This window comes from Cyrtonyx montezumae, unplaced genomic scaffold (genome assembly GCF_038088225.1).
Source record: "Cyrtonyx montezumae isolate F1298 unplaced genomic scaffold, pur_monq_1.0 scaffold_7, whole genome shotgun sequence".
In the NCBI taxonomy this organism is placed as follows: Eukaryota; Metazoa; Chordata; class Aves; order Galliformes; family Odontophoridae; genus Cyrtonyx; species Cyrtonyx montezumae.
Window position 1 is genome coordinate 20,274,016 of NW_027072078.1, and position 19,495 is coordinate 20,293,510.

General features: G+C 35.2%; 1 protein-coding gene across 1 annotated transcript in view; it reads left to right on the plus strand.

Moving 5' to 3' along the window:
• The window catches only part of KCNH7 (potassium voltage-gated channel subfamily H member 7), a 195,637-nt gene that overhangs the window by 122,707 nt on the left and 53,435 nt on the right, over positions 1 to 19,495 (plus strand). The window contains exons 4-6 of the mRNA XM_065751023.1: positions 2,865 to 3,293; positions 6,448 to 6,468; positions 10,500 to 10,714. Of these exons, the coding sequence (XP_065607095.1) occupies positions 2,865 to 3,293; positions 6,448 to 6,468; positions 10,500 to 10,714 (665 nt within the window). The remainder of the gene's footprint in view (positions 1 to 2,864; positions 3,294 to 6,447; positions 6,469 to 10,499; positions 10,715 to 19,495) is intronic.

The window sequence follows — 19,495 nt, forward strand, 5'->3', positions numbered from 1 at the left end:
ATTTTAATTTTGAGATCTATTATAGTTAATAGAAGAATAGGAAAAAGTCACTCGTTTAAGTTCTTAATTTCATGCCCAAGAATCTCAGCAAGAAGCAACATTCTCACAGCATATTCTTTCCAGCTCAACTGCAGTTAGACAGCTGAATCAGTAATGCAGTATAACATGGTCATATTAACTTGGTGAAGCAGAAAAGACCATCTGCACCACCATGAACGTAACTAAAAGAGCGCCATCAAAAGCAACCTTTAACAGTAGTTAAAGCCATAAAATCTTATTAATGGTATTTTAAATCAATTCACTAATCTTAAAAAAGTTACAGTATTTGTTTAAACTTTCATCCAATAATCTTCCAAAATTGATTTATAAGATACTTCCCAACTCATATGAACATTCAAAATAATGAAATGATTAATATACTTCAGTATTTCAACTGTTAACATTTGTTCAAGTATACTTCATAAGTCAGAAGATATACACATGCTCCCAAGTCCACTCCACCAAATATCAACGTGTGGACTGACAACTGGCATCTTAAGTGCTGTCAGTGAACAATATCTACCTTACTGTTGTTAGTATATTCATTAGAGTAATAGATTCAATACTAAATATTTGTAATTAGTTTTTTTCTCAGAAGATCCCTCACTGAAACTGTGAAGCAAATAGAAGAAATATTGTGACCCGGAATCACATTTTAACATAGCGAAAGAAAGTTCAAAACAAATGACCAGATTTCTCAAGATATAATCAGTAGAGTATCATAGGGTCTTTAAATGCATCTTCAATTCTTTGGAAAAAGAAAGTGAGAATAGCAAGGTGAGAGTTGGCTAGTGTAATAAAATTAATTAAAATATGATTTGGGATTTTCAGACATCCAACAGTAGTGAGTGGCCAAGTGATAAAACAGCGAATGATGTCTTACAGACATAATTGCATGTAAGTCACTGTGCTAATCTCTGAGAATGGGAGTAGCTCATGCCACTCCCAAAAGCTGGGATATTAGAAATTAAAAGGACCTAACAGTGCATGTCAGAGATGCACAGAAATTTTACTATAGCTTAGTTATACTTGCATTAGATATATATCTCTTGATGATGCTGTAGAAAAAGAAACTTGCTTGCTGTAAGCCTATTGCAAGAAGTGCTCTTTCATGACTATATATAAATTATGGGACTGCTTGATATAGCATACTTCCCAGAGCAAAGTACAATTTTGTTTCAAAAGCACTGAGACCAGTTCAAGGAATAAGTTGCATCAAACACTGATCTGCTGGGCTCAAAACAATCTGTGGATCAGGAAATGTCTAAACTGCCAACATCCAGAAACTGAACAAACAAAACAAAAAAGAAACACCGCAATGGAGTTGTTCTTAAATTCCTTCTTCTCTCATGTACATTTGGAAACTATAAGAGGTCCTACACTGCACAGCCTATCTCCTCACTGGCCTACAGTACAGCAACTTCAGGCTTTATACAACTTCTCCTTTAAGAGCCAAGCACATTCCCTTTCATTCAAAATTCAAGTCAAATGCAATAATATATATGCAGCGCATTCACTTTAAAATGTTAAATGACTTGTGTGATAAGTTGTGTTGCACTAACTTATGTACAGGCATCAGTAAATGATTATCTCAAAACATTTCAGTAAGAAGTGGAAAAAAATCCTCAGTGTTTAAGATTAATGAATATTAACTAGCTTGAAAGACAGGTAAAACCAACTGAATAGAATGAAATCTTATCCCAACAGAATATCTTATCCCAATAAGAAGGAACAACAAGACATTTCATGATGTTCCCCAAGGAATCATGTTCATAGTCAAAAACTCTTGTGTTCTTGCATTGCAGAATGATAAGTAACAAGCAGTAATTAGTTAAATCAAAGTGTTTATGAAATGACATCTGATCCTTTCAGTTATTTTGTTTTGCAACCGAATCTTTATAATTTCTACAATATTTTATTGAGTTTTCTGTGCATTAGAAGTCCTTATGCATCCATCTGAGCTACATTACACAGAATTTTCAAGTATCTGCTGTACAAATTTGCCTTTCATAGGGGAATAACATGAAAAGAATTTACATTTCTTCCCCTATGTTTTCCTCAATTTATAGCACTTCATTTGAATTATACAAATACTCCCAAGCTACCACTATTCCTTACTGCCACAAAATGCCATTCACTTTACACATACTCAACATAGTCTACCATGTCATTTAACACACCAAGCCAAACTACACCAACATTTCCAAAAATTCACGAAACATACGTGTACTGAATGGGTGCAACAGAGGGTTGGAAGCTCTGTCACTCAAAATCAGTGTTTCATTTACTTATAGAACGGTTGTTGAAAGTGATAATAGAAAATCTAATGCACAACTTATTTCTCAGAAGGATTAGTCCCAGTAACTTCATGTTAAGTTTGTAGCCAATGAATGAATACATCAGCATTACATTTTTAAGCACAAGGAATTCCACCAGTAAGATCCACATATACCTATTCCAGGATACAGCTACAAAGCAAAGTAGTTCACTGTGTTCTAGCAGCCTTATAAAGATACAGATTTTTTTTTGAAGCCAGAAAGATTAGATAACCTTGTTTGTTTTAAAACAGACTGCACAATCAATGCTTATCCCTTTTCTAAGCTCATTAGCTTAGGTTTGACTGAAATATTAAGTTCTCTAACGGTACTTTAACCTGGAATTTAGCAAACCTCTATATTTTTCACACATTCCAATGCAATCATTATTAAGAACAGGTCAATTATTTACAGCTGTTATTATACAATTTCATGTGGAAAAAAAATAAGCATATTCTTGTGACAAGAAACTAAAACAATCTTTTCTTTTCTGTATGTATTTATATGTAGGCAAACTTTTCGGGTTCCGGTTACCTGGATTGAGACTTTTAACATACCGAAAGCAGTCCTTACCACAAGAAGACCCCGACGCAGTGATAATCGACTCATCCAAGCACAGCGATGACTCAGTGGCTATGAAGCACTTTAAATCACCTACAAAAGAAAGTTGTAGTCCTTCAGAAGTGGATGACACAAAAGCACTGATTCAATCAAGTAAATGTTCTCCTTTGGTTAATATATCAGGACCGCTTGACCATTCATCGCCTAAACAGGATTGGGACAGACTTTACCCTGACACGATACAGACAAGCAATCCACTAACCCATTCCAGATCAAAGGAAAGCATTTGTAGCATACGGAGAGCATCCTCAGTACATGACATAGAAGGATTTAACGTCCATCCCAAGAACATTTTCAGGGACCGTCATGCAAGTGAAGGTATGGTAGAAAAAGTCATTATTCTGTGTTTCATTAAGAAAGGGATTTTCACTAATTTTCACAGCAATTACCAGTTTGTAAGCAAAACTAAATATAATCATGTGTAGACACTCAGAATTACTCTAAAAATATTAAGGGACAAAATATGCCTGTGTTTGTTTGATTTACTATAAATACTGCTTTTCATGTCTAAGCAGACCAATGAAGTCATGGGTTTGCTCTTAGACTACCATCTGCCTTCTGCACAGTAAAACTGCAAAATCAGGTGCAATATCTGTAAAAATGATATTACTAGTTGGGGAAAAAAAAAGAATCAGACAGTCAAGCCAACACTATATGCACAATTCCGTCTCCAAACTCAAATATGGTATCTCTAATCATATGAAATCCTACCTCAGAGATGGATCCATTTATTTTTCCTAAGTCTGTCTTAGATATTGTATATTCACTAGCCCAAAACTAACACTTTTTCTTACACACTGGAAAATAATCTCCCCAAAAAACTCCAATGAAAGGCTTTACAGAACACCTAGTGAAATTCATGAAATTCACATTAAGCGGTTTACTGAGTGCAAAGTCCCCCGTGCAGAGCCACTGGGTATAGCCCATGTTTTCTTCATGCTGATGAAGGGAAGGATGAGAAATTGAAGAAACAGAGGTTTCAAAACCCTGTGAATGGAAAAGTACCTTTGTAACTGACTTTTACGGAAAATGTAAGAGTTCTTTTTTTTACAGAAAAGTGCTTCACCTCCACTCAGACTAATACCTAAGACAGCAGAAGTGATTTTTCCTTCTACTACTCATATTAAATATATACATGGGAAGTGTTTTCTTTTTTTAAAAATAACTCTTTGCTTCTTTGATACTCCAATTGTTCAGCACAAATGAATCTGAAAAGTTAATTAAATCTATTCCAAACCATGCCATTTCAATGTATTTAATTTTTACATTCAAACCAAGATTTCAAGATCAGGACCCAGAGCCAAAAGATACCAATGTTTAGGCATGTATTTTAGAATGTTACATATACTCCATTTTGGTTTTAACTTCCCCAAATCTAAACTGACTTTAAAAATAAAATACATTTTATATATTGTCAGTTTCTATTTTCAGAACTTCTTTTCAGAACACTTCACAGATAGATCTCATAACACATTAAAAAAAGTAAGTTTGATTACTAAGCTTCATTGTTTATAATGGTAAAAGGTTTATGGAGAAATAGACATACAACTTAATATTGGCTGAATAGAGGAACAACAGATTTCTAGCCCTATTTCACTGGTAGTATCTTCCAAGTTTTAGATACTAAGAACAAGTGTTTTTACTGAGAAGCAAATAACACATTCAAATACATCTTACATACTTACAGTGTAAACAGATAAAACAATGCCATCTGATTTTATTTTTCATAAGCTATCAAACAACAGAGAATCTGTCCCTCCATTTAGGTCCTATGTATGCATTCTAAAAAAAAAAGTATGACAAAAGAGGATGGTTCTCAGCATCCCAACAGAATTCTTAACTACTCCTGATTTCACCTTCCCTAGTTGTATTCAAAATTAATACATTATGCTGAGAAGACAGTTAAACTTAGCTAGGAAGTCCAGCATACCTTAACCAATAGTGAGCTGTAAACCTCTGATGTTTTTAAGTGATCTACGTAAGTCAAGTGTAACATCATAATGCAATGAAAAGTACAACAGTGGAGCAGCAAGGCCTTAGGGTACAGCCAGTGAAGACTTGCTCAAATACAAAAGGCACAGAAACAAAGTGTCCCTTCTGTCACTCAGGGGCACTGCATGCACCTGAGCTCACCTGGGTTGGCTCTGATTTCCCAAAAGGTGTTCAGTCACTGTTACAAGCTGTGACTTTCTGTTACAAGAGGCAACCAAGATTCAGACTAAATCCTTATCTCCAGACTACAGATTCTGAGCAAAGCTACAGATACTGTACTGAAGAAAATAAAACCCTAATGACTTATATGTAAAAGTAAACTTGAGTCATAATATGGTCTAGAGGCTATCATACGCTATAAGGTATTATATTAAAAATGGCAGTTCAGGATCATATGTTCATTTGGACATATTCAGTTAAAATCTATCCTAAAGTTACCTGTTTAACAGCCAAAGCAGCAGAACATGAACTGTATTCCAGCCAACTCCAGCCAAGCCTTTCTCATCTGAAGCATCCGCAAAACAGATTTTGCAGGTCTGTATACATCAGGGATCTAACTGTTTTCAGAAAGGATCCTCAGCCACTCTTGCAGCCTTCAAATTTCGTTGACAATTTGATTTCCAAAGCAGGTGACAGTAGCTGGTGGCTCAAAGAGACATAGCTGTGTCCTGGGCCTGTGTTCCTGCCAGCCTGCGGGGCCCTCACACGCTCACCAAGCCCCTGCAGCCAGGGAGGATGAGCTGCCATGAAGGGAGGACAGCCTGGCGGGGTCAAATAAACCCCTGAAAAGGTAGCATGATGTTTACCTGTCCACCTGTGTGACTTCTTTAAATAATAATTATGAAGTATGATCTCAGGTAAAGATTCAGGGCTGGGTGTGCCTGTGAGGAACAGGTTTACTTCATGAAGATAGCTTCTCTGCTGTTACTTCCCATAAAAGTACCCATGTCCTGGAAAAAGGTTTGAGGCTTATCTTTCTCCTCAATGGTTCCTCAGCACTTAGTGAGAAAAGGCACGACTCAGCTTGCTGCTAAGCTGAGAACAGTTCTGGGAGACGAAACACTTCCTGTGAGGACTGGGAAGGTGTGGGGCCTGCGTGAGGCCGCCCATACAGCCCCTGCTGCCGGCCTGGGCTGCCCTCAGCTGTGGGTGCCTCAGTCTGGCTTAACTGCATTTGATTAGTTGCTGTCTTGTTGGTTAGATCTTTTGATTTCCAACCCAGAACAGGACTTGTGGAGAAACTATGTTGTTATTTTGCTGTTAGAACCAATCCTACTCATTTTTGCAGCTCCTACTGATCAGTTCCGAACTGTTTTACAAGCTGTTCTTTGACTGCCAAAGTGACTTCATCTTGACTAAAACTTTACATAATATATTTACTCTAATTCCAGCCACATGTATTTTGAAGCAATATTTCTGATTTAGATTTTAGTTGTCTTTTTTCTCTCCTTTCCTTTGCTTTTATTATGCTGAAAACCAGACAATGGTCGCAATGTCAAAGGTAAAGTATATGTCTAGACTGTACCTTCCAGTGTCTCAACAGCCACACTTTTTGGCATGTAACTGTGCCTGCTGTATGAAATGTTCAAAAGCAACATTCTCATGCTGGCCTCTCTGGAGCCAGGGGCATTTCTGAAATTATACATGTTAAACATGTAGTTATTCACTTAACTATTGTCTCAATGCACTAACTACCAACCCCTGGAAAAAGTGAAGGAATAGTTAAACGGTTCTTGAACTTAAGTATCTGGTAATTCAAACATAAAGGGAGGGTCACAGTTCAGGTCATTTACCTCATCGAGGCTGTCTAAGCAGGCAAAACTTCTGTTGAAGCAATCAGGAGTTTTACCTGTGAAAGGATGTAAAATTAGGCTGGGCCACTAATTAACGAGCTATTGTACTAAGGTGGCTACTTGTCAGTTAACTATCTCAAAAGTAAAAGAATTATTAATTAGGACTCCTATGGAAATATCTTCACTTATTCCTGTTTTGTCTCCTTAAAACTAGTTTCACGTTCCTGGATGGCAGGGGGTACGGTTTCAAGCTTCCTGTAGCATTAAAGTGTGCATGCTTGCACTTCATTGCCAGTTTAATGTTTAAATAATACTTTGTGCAGTTACAAAGTTGTTTCTATTCACCGGCACTGAGCTATGTCTTTTATAAGCATTTTGAAAATCATCCATCTCTAAACAACAATTAAAGTGTTCAGATATTTTAGCTATGTTTTCAGACAGTTTGTGATTTCATGCATGATGCAAAAAGTGTGCGTACTTGGTAAAGTCTTCTCTCTAAACTGCATGCACTGCATGAGCTAGATTCTGTACAGTGAGTCATGGGCTATGAAATCATTGCATTTCCTTCATGTTATGTTGGTAAAATCTTGGGGGAAAAAATGCAGTCATTGTACTGTAAAACAACTTTTATAAATGTATTTACTGCTTGTGAAAGATGTTGGCTTGACAGCTAAGAAAGTGAAATCTTTTGTTAATGTGTTCTGTAAGCAGGGGCAATGGAATTCTACCATAAGAATGGGGAACTCACATTTATCCTTAAAGAATCCCCTTTGTACAATAGGCAGAAGCATATTATTCTCCCTGCTTATTTAATTCTTGCCTGTTCTGCTGAAAGTGTCAGTCAGGGTGCCAATTAGTGTCAGTCGTGATTTGTTATGGTCCTCTTTTTCTCCTTCCTACTATGGGAATATAGGAAAAGTCCACTAGCTCTCAAGTAGCAACATTATTGCTGCTAGCCCACATTGTACGTAAGGTCAAGCGAGAGTTTTTAATTAAGTACCATTATCAATGATATATGCATATATATTTCACCAATTTTAATGCAAAAGAAGGTGGTAAAAAAAGGTTTCATTCTCATGTGCAATTAATTTAAATCTGATATCACATGCTAAGGCATGAATTTTACCTAGAGGAGAGAGTAATTCCCTTTGGAATAGAAGCAGTATAAGATTTGAATCCCAGAAAGAGAAACTTCAGTGCAATTTAAGCTTCTATAAAGTTACCATACAGAAAAAGTTTTTATCTATCTAATTATGGATTTGGTTAAGCTCTCTTAGTTTTTTTGTTTGTTTCTTTGTTTCTTTTACTTTACAGTTCATTGGATATCAAGAATCTCATTCATCTGACATGGTCCAAACTAGATAGACCACTCATGTTTAAGCCTTCTCAGTATTCAAAAGCTAATTGCTAGAATTATGTAGAGAAGTAGAGCTAAAACAAAATACAAACTATCCCTGCATAGCACATATGAGCTAGATCCACCCCTTTGCTAATTTCTAAGGTCACTGTGAGCCCTGCTTTATTTTGAAGAACACTTTTAATAGAAAAAAGTAGATGGTGGAAAAGATGGATTCAGGTCCTATATGGGATGAAAGGTCTTTAAGTACAGTGTCTTATTTCCTTGATAGTGTCTTCAGTACCAATCTTTCTAGCATAAAGACAAAAATAAAGACTGATGTTCATAGTTTAGTTGTTAGAGTACTCTCCCACAAGTTATGTTTCCCTTACATCAAATCATTAGACAGAATACTGAAAGTTCTTAGAGAGCAGAAACACTGGGTTGAAGGGTAGCACCTTAATGACATCAGGCCCTCCTCTGTAATCTCAAATATCTTTCTGCACAGTGCTGCTGCCATAGAGTGGTCATTCAAGAAACTCTCTAAGACTCGAGTTGGAAAGTTGGCTTTCTTTAGTATCAGGCTGGATGCGTGGGGGGTATTCTATCACACATACATTGCACAAACAGGTCTTCAGCTTATATAGGTTCAGAGGTCTTCCTGGAGATACATACATATTCTGCACAAAGATTCATGGAAACTTCCTCATCTACACAAAGTCTCGTGGAACCTCCCTTATCTATTTAATGCAAAGACACAGACCTTTCCCATTATCTAAAGAGACTGCAAGGTTTTTCCATAAAGGGTCTTATCAAACTGCAACTTGTATCAGCAGCACAATTTGAAATGGGGCAATTGAGGATTTTCCCTCTGACTTGCATTAACCCATAGTTTGTATGAATTTGGGAAGCAGAAGGCACATCTCTTAATTTTTGTAAGCTAACAAAGCAAATGATAAGTTTGATTGCTCAGCAATAATTCTAAACGAAGTTCAGGAGAAACACAATGCACACCTAAAGAATTTGACAGACAAGTAATAACAGCAAAAACAAACAAAAAAAGAGACCTACTTTGTTGCTGAAAAGATAAAGCTTAATGGTGTGAGCATAAAAGATAAAGATACTGACCTTCACAAAACAGTTTTGAGATCTGAATCCCATGTAAAATCTTGAGAGACCAAGTCACAGAATTCAGCAGTGCCTGAATTTACCCACAGCATGCTTCAGGCAGCTGGTTGCTCTGAATTTACTCATTCACACATTGCAAATACAATGCAGCCTATCCATTGTTTTTTTGAGCCTAATTCAGTCTCAAAGGTTGGTTATGAATTGTAGCACCAGTTCTTGTTTTCCTTGAAGGAATTAAAAACAAAAATAAAGTAAAAAACACCACATTCTTGCTCATTATCCAATTAGGATACAGTAAGGTTCTAATGAAGATATGAAAAAAACTTAAATACCACATTTTATTTACTGACAGTAAGACCAGGACATGTTAAATCCACAACTTCCTGTTGATGTCCATACATATGCACAGTTCTCTTTTCTAGTATTATTCTCAAAGTCAAACTTTTCTTCTATGGATATGTTTGGTTTCTAGACCAACTATATCATGACAATACAAAATGATTTTACTGATCAGTCGTAGTGCTTACTTGTACAGCTAGCTAAGTCCAATATTTGAAAGAATAATTATGATGGATATGTACTTCATGAAGTATGGTACTTCATACTTTTTGTTTAACATGACTCGTTAAAGTAATGCAAGATGATTGTGTATTAAATACTCCATTAATTAATATTCTACATATGGTTGACCCTATTATTTCAATATTATTTGTTCATGACAATTAAGTCAACACATTTTGTGAATTTGTGACTCTTCAAAATTATTCTTTAAAGACAACATTAGACATAGGTTAATATTTACACTGATTTTAAATACAGAGTCTACTCCAGTCTACAGTTTGCCAAAAGGCATTTTTGAACTAACCAGTAAACATGAGCAACACTACAGGTGTGATAACAGAGCCTTTGCTCAGTTCAGACACTTTCACAATCACATGACCTACTTCTGCTTTTGTAAACAAAATGAGAATATAGTATTTATATTCAGACAAAATAATCATATGCTCTATGCTAACATGAAAACAACTAAGGATGGACCTAGTATGTCTTCTATATTCCAGAGACTTTATACAGAAAATTAGAGGCTTTGAGTAAAGGAAATTGCATATTTACATCCAAAGCTTCATTGATTCTGATTAGTTGTAGAATTACTGTTAAAATGTGGATAATTTTACTAATAGTAACTAGATACTTCTAATATATCCCACTTAAATAGTAATGATATCTTACTTCTCTGAATTTGTCAAATACTAAATATGTGATATGATTTTTCAGGGCCTTTTAATCATATCAAATCAAGTCTTTTGGGATCCACGTCGGATTCAAATCTCAACAAGTACAGCACAATCAACAAAATTCCTCAGCTCACCCTGAACTTTTCAGATATCAAAAATGAAAAAAAATCTTCATCTCCTCCTTCTTCGGAGAAAGCAATTATTGCACCTAAGGTGAAAGATCGAACGCACAATGTAACAGAGAAGGTTACCCAGGTAAGGCAGTACCCATTATCTGAGTTAATTTTCAGTTTTATGAACCTGACTATCAATGTATTATGTCTCTGTACCTTTTTCACATTTTGGATTTCCTTGGGAGGTTTGACTTACTTCACCTCCACTTTAGTTTCACAAGGCAGTTTACAATACTTGATGGTTCTTCTTAACATCTCCTAAAATATGTATTATGTTTTAAATAGAGTAAACAATTTAAAGTTTTCAGCTATCTAGCTTTCAACAGGGAAAAGTTGTACTACGTATCAACTGTCCCAAGAAAGTCTATTAATTTCTGTGATTCATGCTGGCAAAAAATATTGGTGTCATTATCTTTTCTTAATTTTGTGAATGACTAGGTGGAAGATAAGTGCAAGACATAGTATGGTAACAAATCCTAAGTGTCTGGGCCACTGATGTAGGTATCATAGCTTTGTCTTGTAATTTCTGCCTCCTGGATTATGTCTTTTCATAATGCTTTTTCCTGTGGGTAGCTTTCCCATACGTGTACATCAAAAGAACTGGCAAAATGAAGAGCAGATACTTTTGAACTGGATGTGTAATATTTTCTGTCATCCTTGGGAATTAGGCACACAACCAAATCTGAAAACAAGAGATTGTTGTTCTGATGGACATCTAGTTTAGAAGGATAAGTTTGTGCTGGTGCTTATCAATACAGAAGTCCAGCATACTACTAGATAAATTGCCTTCCCTAGACCAGATGGCATTTTCTCTACATTGCCACTGTGCCAGATAGTTTCTGTATTTCTGCTCCCTTTGACAGATAAAAAAATGAATGTATTATATACCCTCCTAGTGAAGCAGAGATTGAAGTTCTATCAGTTCTATCTTGAGATCAGTTAGTGCCTAAAACATAATTGGATTTTTATCTTTAATATATTTTGTGTGTGATAGCCTACTTCAATCTACAACCATTGTACTTCCTTTCTTGGTCAGTTGTGAAAGATTTAATCACTTCAAGATCCATTTTGATATGATTTTAATTATTCATTACAGTTATACATTGAAATATCATCAAAGATAATATGGCAAAAAGTCAAGTTACATTAAAGTCTGATTTTTATAAGGTATGTAAGCATGAGTCAAGCTTTATTGGTTTTATCAGAATTCTGATGGGGTAATTAGTGCCAGACTGCCCAGTTTATATCTAATAATGAAACTACTATGTGGAAAGAAATATCTATGCTTATACTCCAAACAACATCATATTATGAAATTCATATTATGAAAATTCCAGTCGAAATGTCTTGGATGAGCTAAAACTTCCAGGAATATTGATGATAAGTACATATAAGATTAGATTTGATTTACACTATGTAGTCACGTTGGCATAGTCATCTGATACATGAGTCTGTGAAACAGCATCAAAAATCTACAGAGGTCAATATGATCAATTGAATCTACTGGTTCATTCTTGCTGCTATAACCTGACATTATTACTACTGTGACTTCTTTCACTGTCTGCAACTCATAATACAAATACATGCACCCTGCTACCACAGTGAACTATCACTGAGCCCCACCATTGTATCACCGCACTCTGGATACTTTGTAATGTTTCAGTAATAGCAAACCAGATGTCAGAATCTTAGGACTCAAGAATGAGTTCCCCTTTCCAGAGATAACAGTTGTATTACTTCTATCATATTAGCAATTTAGAGAAGGAAGAAAAGTTAGTTAAAAAGAAGCAGTTAGAACATGCTGCTTGCAGAAAGTAGATGAAGAATAATGAACAAAAGAAACAGAGTAGTCATGGTCATTCTGTTTAGAGGAACAGATATATTTTGACAGAGCATTTAAGGGGGAGTCTGATGCTTTAGCAACTGATATTTTATTGAAATAAATTAGGACTGGACTGAAACAAAGTTTAGATAAGAATTTCCAAAGGAACAGAAGCTATGGGACAGTGGTTGATTTTGAGTTAAAAATAAAAACTAAAATGTACATGGAAAAAATGAGATTCTATTGAAGAATTGCTTAATAAATAAAATTCTCAACATCATACATTTTAACTAAGATGATAAGCAAATCTAATTGAAAAGAGCTAGGTTATAAATTCTACTGTCAGGACCCTTCAAATATTTTTTAACTACTTAACAGGAGTATTCAGGACATTATGTAGACATTAAGATTGCAGTCACTGTATAGCTAGCAGTAACACTGCTGTCACATACTTCACTGCAAGCTATATAGTAACTGCAATTTTAATCTCTTCATAATGTCCTGAATGTCCTTTGGTTTAGCTGACTAAAACTCTTCGTGTAATGCAGAGAACCATCACTTCTGCATAACATTGACTTTTACTCATATGAATAGCCCAGCAGTAGCTGCCAGATAGCCCTCATTGAATAACTGGCTTTGTTATATCCCAGTGTAGATATCTGCCACTAAAATTAGTTACATTTCTGTCCCACTTTACTAAAATCTTTTTTTTAATATTTCACATTATAATTTCCAGAGATGCTAAGCTAGGCTGTCTTCTAGAACTTTCTTTTTTTATGACTCATTTTTTCATGGTTTTTTCAAGGAGGCAATCCAATTTCTCCACTTTTTTGCACTGACAGATTTAGATGGGGTCCTGACATTGATCGCTAGAAAGAGACAAGTCTTCCCAGAGGCACAAAAAAATAGACTTTCTATTAAAAAAGGTAGTGGGGCAAAAACAATTGACACCTATTTCTTAATATTTTTAATGAATTTGTAAAGGGAACTTCCAGCCTCAAAATTATAGCATGTAGAGGAGTAACAGCAAGCAATTTTATCTTCTTTTTAAAACTTCTTGTTTTAAGTCCTCTTACATACTCAGGTCATGCCAATATATGACTCCAAAGCTGAGAAATCTGTTGAGAATGTACTCAGAATGGCATAAAAATTATATTAGTCTGCATCCATCATTAATCTCAGAGAAGAAATAATTCCTGAATTTCCACAGACTAACAATGTCAACAAGCAATTTACAGTTAATAAATGTGTAAATTACAGATTCCTTTATTATGTTATTTAAGCAAGACTGTTTTCTGGGCCCTCATCATTATTGCTAAGATATTACTGATACTCACAAATTCAGCAGTCTCTTCAGATATAACATGGTTGAAAGACTCACTATATTTCTGTTGTTTATGATTTGACATAATAACTGAGTTATAGGAAGGTAGAATCATAACAATTTTCAAAACCATCCTCACTCCTGAAATGTATATACCCTAACTGTTTACATGGTTGATCAAATGATTTGTACTTTAATTAGATACATAATTGCCTGGAATATTGTGTTCTGATTTGCAGACATGCTGAACACTTACAGTTTTTCTTGCAGTGGAGCTTTCAGCGCATGGTTACCACGCAAGAAGAGATGGACTTTGTAGTTTCACTGCATGCTTTTGTAATCTGGCCAGACTCCTCTCTGTCAGTTCCAAAAGATTAAGAAATAAGTTGCAATATCCCCCAAGGGTAACCTCAGCTGTTGATATAAAAAGATCTATTATATGATCATGATTTCAAATGAACCTTCAGGTTCTCAGGCTAAAAGAAGGCATCTAGGACAAAGTGGGGCAGCCTAAGTCCTAAAAATAAACCAAATTATTGAGCTATATATTTTCAGTAGTTTGATTCAGCTGACATGTCTCACTATTTACAACATCATGCAATAACTTGCACACAAACAACATTTCAAAGCTGTTCATTTTGGAAAACAAGTTGACAAAAGGCAGAAAATTCTCAGTTAAGGGGAAACAATTTTGGTATGTCCTTCAATTATGCAGCAAGGCATATATATAAAGATAAAATAGGGAGAGAGCCAACATACCCTTATTACTGCATGGAAAAGATAAATTATTTTATTCTCCTGAAATATCTTTTTTTATTCAATTATTTGCTATCCCAGTTCTCAATGATCAATTGATATTAATTATTCAGGAATTATTCCCTTTATTTGCAATCGTACTTAGCAACCTGATACAATAATTTTTCATATTTTATTGTCATTATATATCTGGGCTTCGTTATTACTGTAGTTGTTATTATAGAATTAGAATAAATTATCATTTAGAGGCATGACACATCTTCACATGAAAATAAAAAAAGCAGAGGACGTTACCATGATGACAAAATCAACATCCCCTAGTCTAGTGTAGTAATTTATACCTATGCAAAGATGCAACCAAACTTCAAGAATATACCCCCTTGCATTGGAACAAGAAGATGTGCAAGTGTATAGAAAGAGAAAACAAAGCCCCTGTTTTGATCAGGTTTAGAAAAAGGTAACATTTTCATTGGAGCTACTTGCTATCTCATTAAGTAAGAAGGTGGCCAGTGTAATTACAGAGTTATATCCATTGTGAATGGTAATACACACCTCAAATGTGGTTGTTTCCAGTAAATCATCATGTGATAGCTGAATAGGCTAAGCCATCAAAACTGCTAGTGTTTTGAGAAGATTTCACAACATATGGTGGAAATGGAGCAGTCAGAAAGCCCAGCTGCTTTGAAGTATGCAACCTGGAATCATCCTTAATTAGTACAAGTCATTCCCTCAAGATCTAGTCTTCTGAGAAAGGGAATGCCTGATTTTGCTGTTAAAAGAAAGGATTCAGTATCTTCTATGGTTTAACAGTTTCATGTAATCAGTGTTTGGTATCAGCTCTTCGTTGTTACTGCCTTGAACCAATTATTTCCAAGATCTGTTCTGTGATGCTAACATGGAATGGGGTATATGCTTTTTTGTTTTTATAAATACTGATTTTTTTTCAAGAGCAACATTCTTCTTTGGATGCTTGTATATGCAGGAAAATAGGTGGGTACTGGTTTTCTGAAAACAATGAATATGATGAATGTGTCAAGGATATAAGTAATTCAGACTGATGAAAAGTGAGTTGTAGGCAGTATTTTCGCAAACCTCAGTTCTCTGTGATAGAGAAATATTCCATAGTGGATTAACCTCAGAAGTTTATAAACTTGGTAAATTAATCTGTGAAAATGAAGAGTTTTGGCACCCACCAGAGCTATTCCACCATGAACTGAAAGAAGTTAGGCCTCTGTTTATCCCCTGACAATCCATTGAGATCCAGCAAACTTGCAGGGTCCTCTGATCCACCTGGCATACACTGCCTGAAATACTACATTTCAAGTATGCAGTTACAGCTGCTATAAAACAGCTATGAAACAAGTTAGTCTTTTACATAACCTTAGAATCATACAAAAATGTAGTGTGGAAGAGACCTCTAGAGGCCATCCAACCCAACCTCCTACACAGAACAGAAATAACTTCAACTAGGCCAGAGTCAAGTGGTTAACATGCTAACTCAGGAAACGCTTTCTATGTTTAGGCTGAATAAGCATATATTTTCCCAGAGAAAATCACCCAGTGATAGACAGCAATAGCAACTGATGTGTGGAAAGAGGGAGGAAAGAAGGCAGACAACTGTGGATTTCACGGGTCAGAAAACACCAGCATTTTACAAGGAACTTTGCTTGTGTAGCTAACATTTAGGGTACTCACTTAGAGGCAGTTCTGAGTTGTATTTCCAGAGAATTTTTCCTCTTACTTAACTTACATGAATGACTGTCTATTAAAATATTCTCAGAAATAACCCTGGGCGCCAGGACCTCAGACTCAGGATTTGCTCACTGCAGGTGCCCCTACCCTTAAACTGCCTTGGGTTCTCAACTCTCTTCCGGTAACAGACAGCTCATATGTAAGAATTACACATACCATACAGTACCCATTCTGAATCTAGCCACAAAATGCTATAACCTGCACTGACAACCTTTAGTATTTACCTGAAATTGCATATTCATCCCTATTAGGAATCATTTTCATCAGACAAGAAATGCAGGTGTATTCAGGTAAAAATTTAATACCATTTTTTTGCAAGTAACCTATTTCCCTTTTAGTATAACACTAGTTCAAACACAAAGTGAAAAATTGGTAGATAATTTGAAAGATAACATTCAAGGAAATAGTTAAATTCCAACTCACGACTGACGAAAGAAATTGATGAATACACTGAATGTTCTGTCAGTTTGAAGATAGTAAGGTGATGGTATAACTGGTGATAGTTATAAGGCAGTTATCTTCTACTGCTGATTAGAAACCATGTGATCTTGGGCATATAAGGGACAAAGGGGGTGTTTTCCTTTTGGCTTGAGTAGGTGAGAAGCATGTGGATTGGTATTCACGGTGTACATGTGTTGAAATCTGAGGAAAACAGTTTCTGTTTAGGGTGTGTTAGTGCTTGGAATTTTTTTCTTCAGATTAGAAAAAGAAAAAATAATGTCAATGCAGCACAATCTGCACAATGTGTTGTTTGATGAATTCTCAATGACCTCATAATAAATAAAGTCATGCTTCTCATCTGTAATGTCATATGCTAGAACTTGGATAATGCTTTCAGTTTGTCACTGGCAACAGAATCAATAGAGAAAGTGGATACCTAGAACAGTTCAGAAATAATGCTTTTTTGAAAAAGGGAGGAACACTCTCTAAATTATCTTTAAATATTAATAAAATCAGAAATCAGTGAATCAAGAAACAAAGGTCATAGAATTCTAAATATTTTATTTAAGAAATAGTTTGCTGATTAAATAGTGTGCTAATTGGTGTGCTCATACGCCGTCCAATGCGTTTCTTGAGCTTTATGGATGATGTAGGCGATGATAATAAATGAAATTAGTTTGGATTATACAATATAAATCTCCACATGATATTTACTAAAAGCATCTTGATCAGACCATCTACGCTTTTTTTGTGTGGAACTATACTGAAAAATACAAATCTAAAATAAAGCACATTCTATGAATATTTAGTTAATATTCGTAGTATTTAGAAAACACACAGAGTTCTTCTTAACAGTACCAGCATAGTCTTGTCTTAGAGTTGTCTTAGATGATGTGTTTTTTTTCTGAAAAGCTAAGTCAATCCTTCACTGAAACACATAGTAGAATTCTCTTTAATGTGATTTACGTGTATTTTCAATTATAAGCTTTATTCAAATAATTGTACACTTTAAGGCATTATCTTTTCAAATATGAAAACTAAAACAACAATTTTTTATTTAATAACTTGGAAATTGGCATTAACATGTATATTCAGCTCCAGGCATAGCCTGTTTGGAATACTACTACTAGTAAATGAAAAACATATATTAAATAGGAATGAAAGGTTTCAGAGCTTTGCATTTTCTTCTAATCTAAGTATCCATCTTCTTTGAATATGTTCCCCTTTCTAAACGAATTGTATTAATTATGAAGAAACCTACTTTCCTTTGAAACAAAGGAGTTGCTGCATGGCACTGTCTCACATTTGTATCACTTTGTTCTGTTCAGAAAAGTTCAGTTTTATTGTGTTAGTAGTTGGGATAACAATGAAAGATTATAACTGAAGAAAATACCTTTTGCTGCAGCTTAGCCTCTAATGATGTTAGTTGCTGGGCTTGGAATTGAGCAAGAAATCAGTGCCTGGGGCTCATGGCCGTCCTGTAGAACTCGTTAGAGGCCAGGTAACTTATTTTGACAGATTTTGTTAGTATGACACGCTGTCTGCAGCTTCCTTACAAATTTTCAAGCAAAGCTTTAAACATAAGTTACTTATAGGATGATTATTTCCAGATATGCTATGCTTTTTTCTCTCTTTTTTTTTTTTTTTATACGTTCAACACTGAGTAAGCTAAGGAAACTGAAATAGTGAGTGACCCATTCTGCAGTTTAAACATTGTGATAAATTTGACAATACATCTGAAAAACAAAAAATATTGGAAACAGTCAATCTTGCAGCCAGGCTTCAAGGCATTTTTTATCCAAATTTAAGCCTTTCACACCTGCAAACATGTATGTGATAACCTACAGTACCAGAAAGATTCCAATATGTCCTTGGTTAAATCTTACAGTCTCCCAAACACAGGCTTAATTTAGCATTACATAGATGAGGTAGTTCTAGTTATTTTTGACTCTCTGGTGCCATGCTGACACAATAGTTTTCTTAGAGCAGCAGAGTGTATCCTCCTCCTAGTGTGTCTTGCCATATTTCCTAAAACAAAAATATTTTTAGATTGGAAAGGAAAAAATGTCTAATTTAAGATACAGCTACAGGATGATGAAAGACAAGTTTCTCTGGCAGGTTCTTCATGGCCTTTTTCCTATAACTACTCTGCCATTTTCTCTGTATAATCTGTATTTCTCTGTATGATCACATTCCATTCCTCCTGGCCAAATACATTTTGGTAGGAATTTTCTTGACAAAATTTGTCAAGAATTGACATGTACAATGTTACATAATGCACTAAACATTCCTAGAAGTGTGATGAAAATAGGGACTTGGGCAGAATGGTAAGAAAAAATGTTTCCTTAAAATGAACGAGGCTGTCATATGTTCATTCATCATAAACACTGGAGAGTCATGTGTGAGAAAGACTTTTCTGAATGAAGCTTTTCCCAAGGTACTAAAGCAGTTTCAGTTGAAGTCCATACCTTTTTAAACAGTATAGGGTCTAATTACGAAATGCAAGTTTTCTAGAAACTAAAATTTGCTTCTTTTTGTTATGGAGCATTAATTTGTTATCAAACTGAAAATTAAACTTAAATATGCACGTAAGCATAGAGATCTTTTCTCCCTTTGAACACTGATCCCTACTGCTATGTCAACTAATACTGGGATCATAAAACAAAAGTAGAGCTTGTACCTGCTTCATCTTTGTTGCATACACTTCATATATTCTCTTACAGCATTTGGGCTCTTTTTTAACTGAATCAAAATGTTTGGCAACTGTA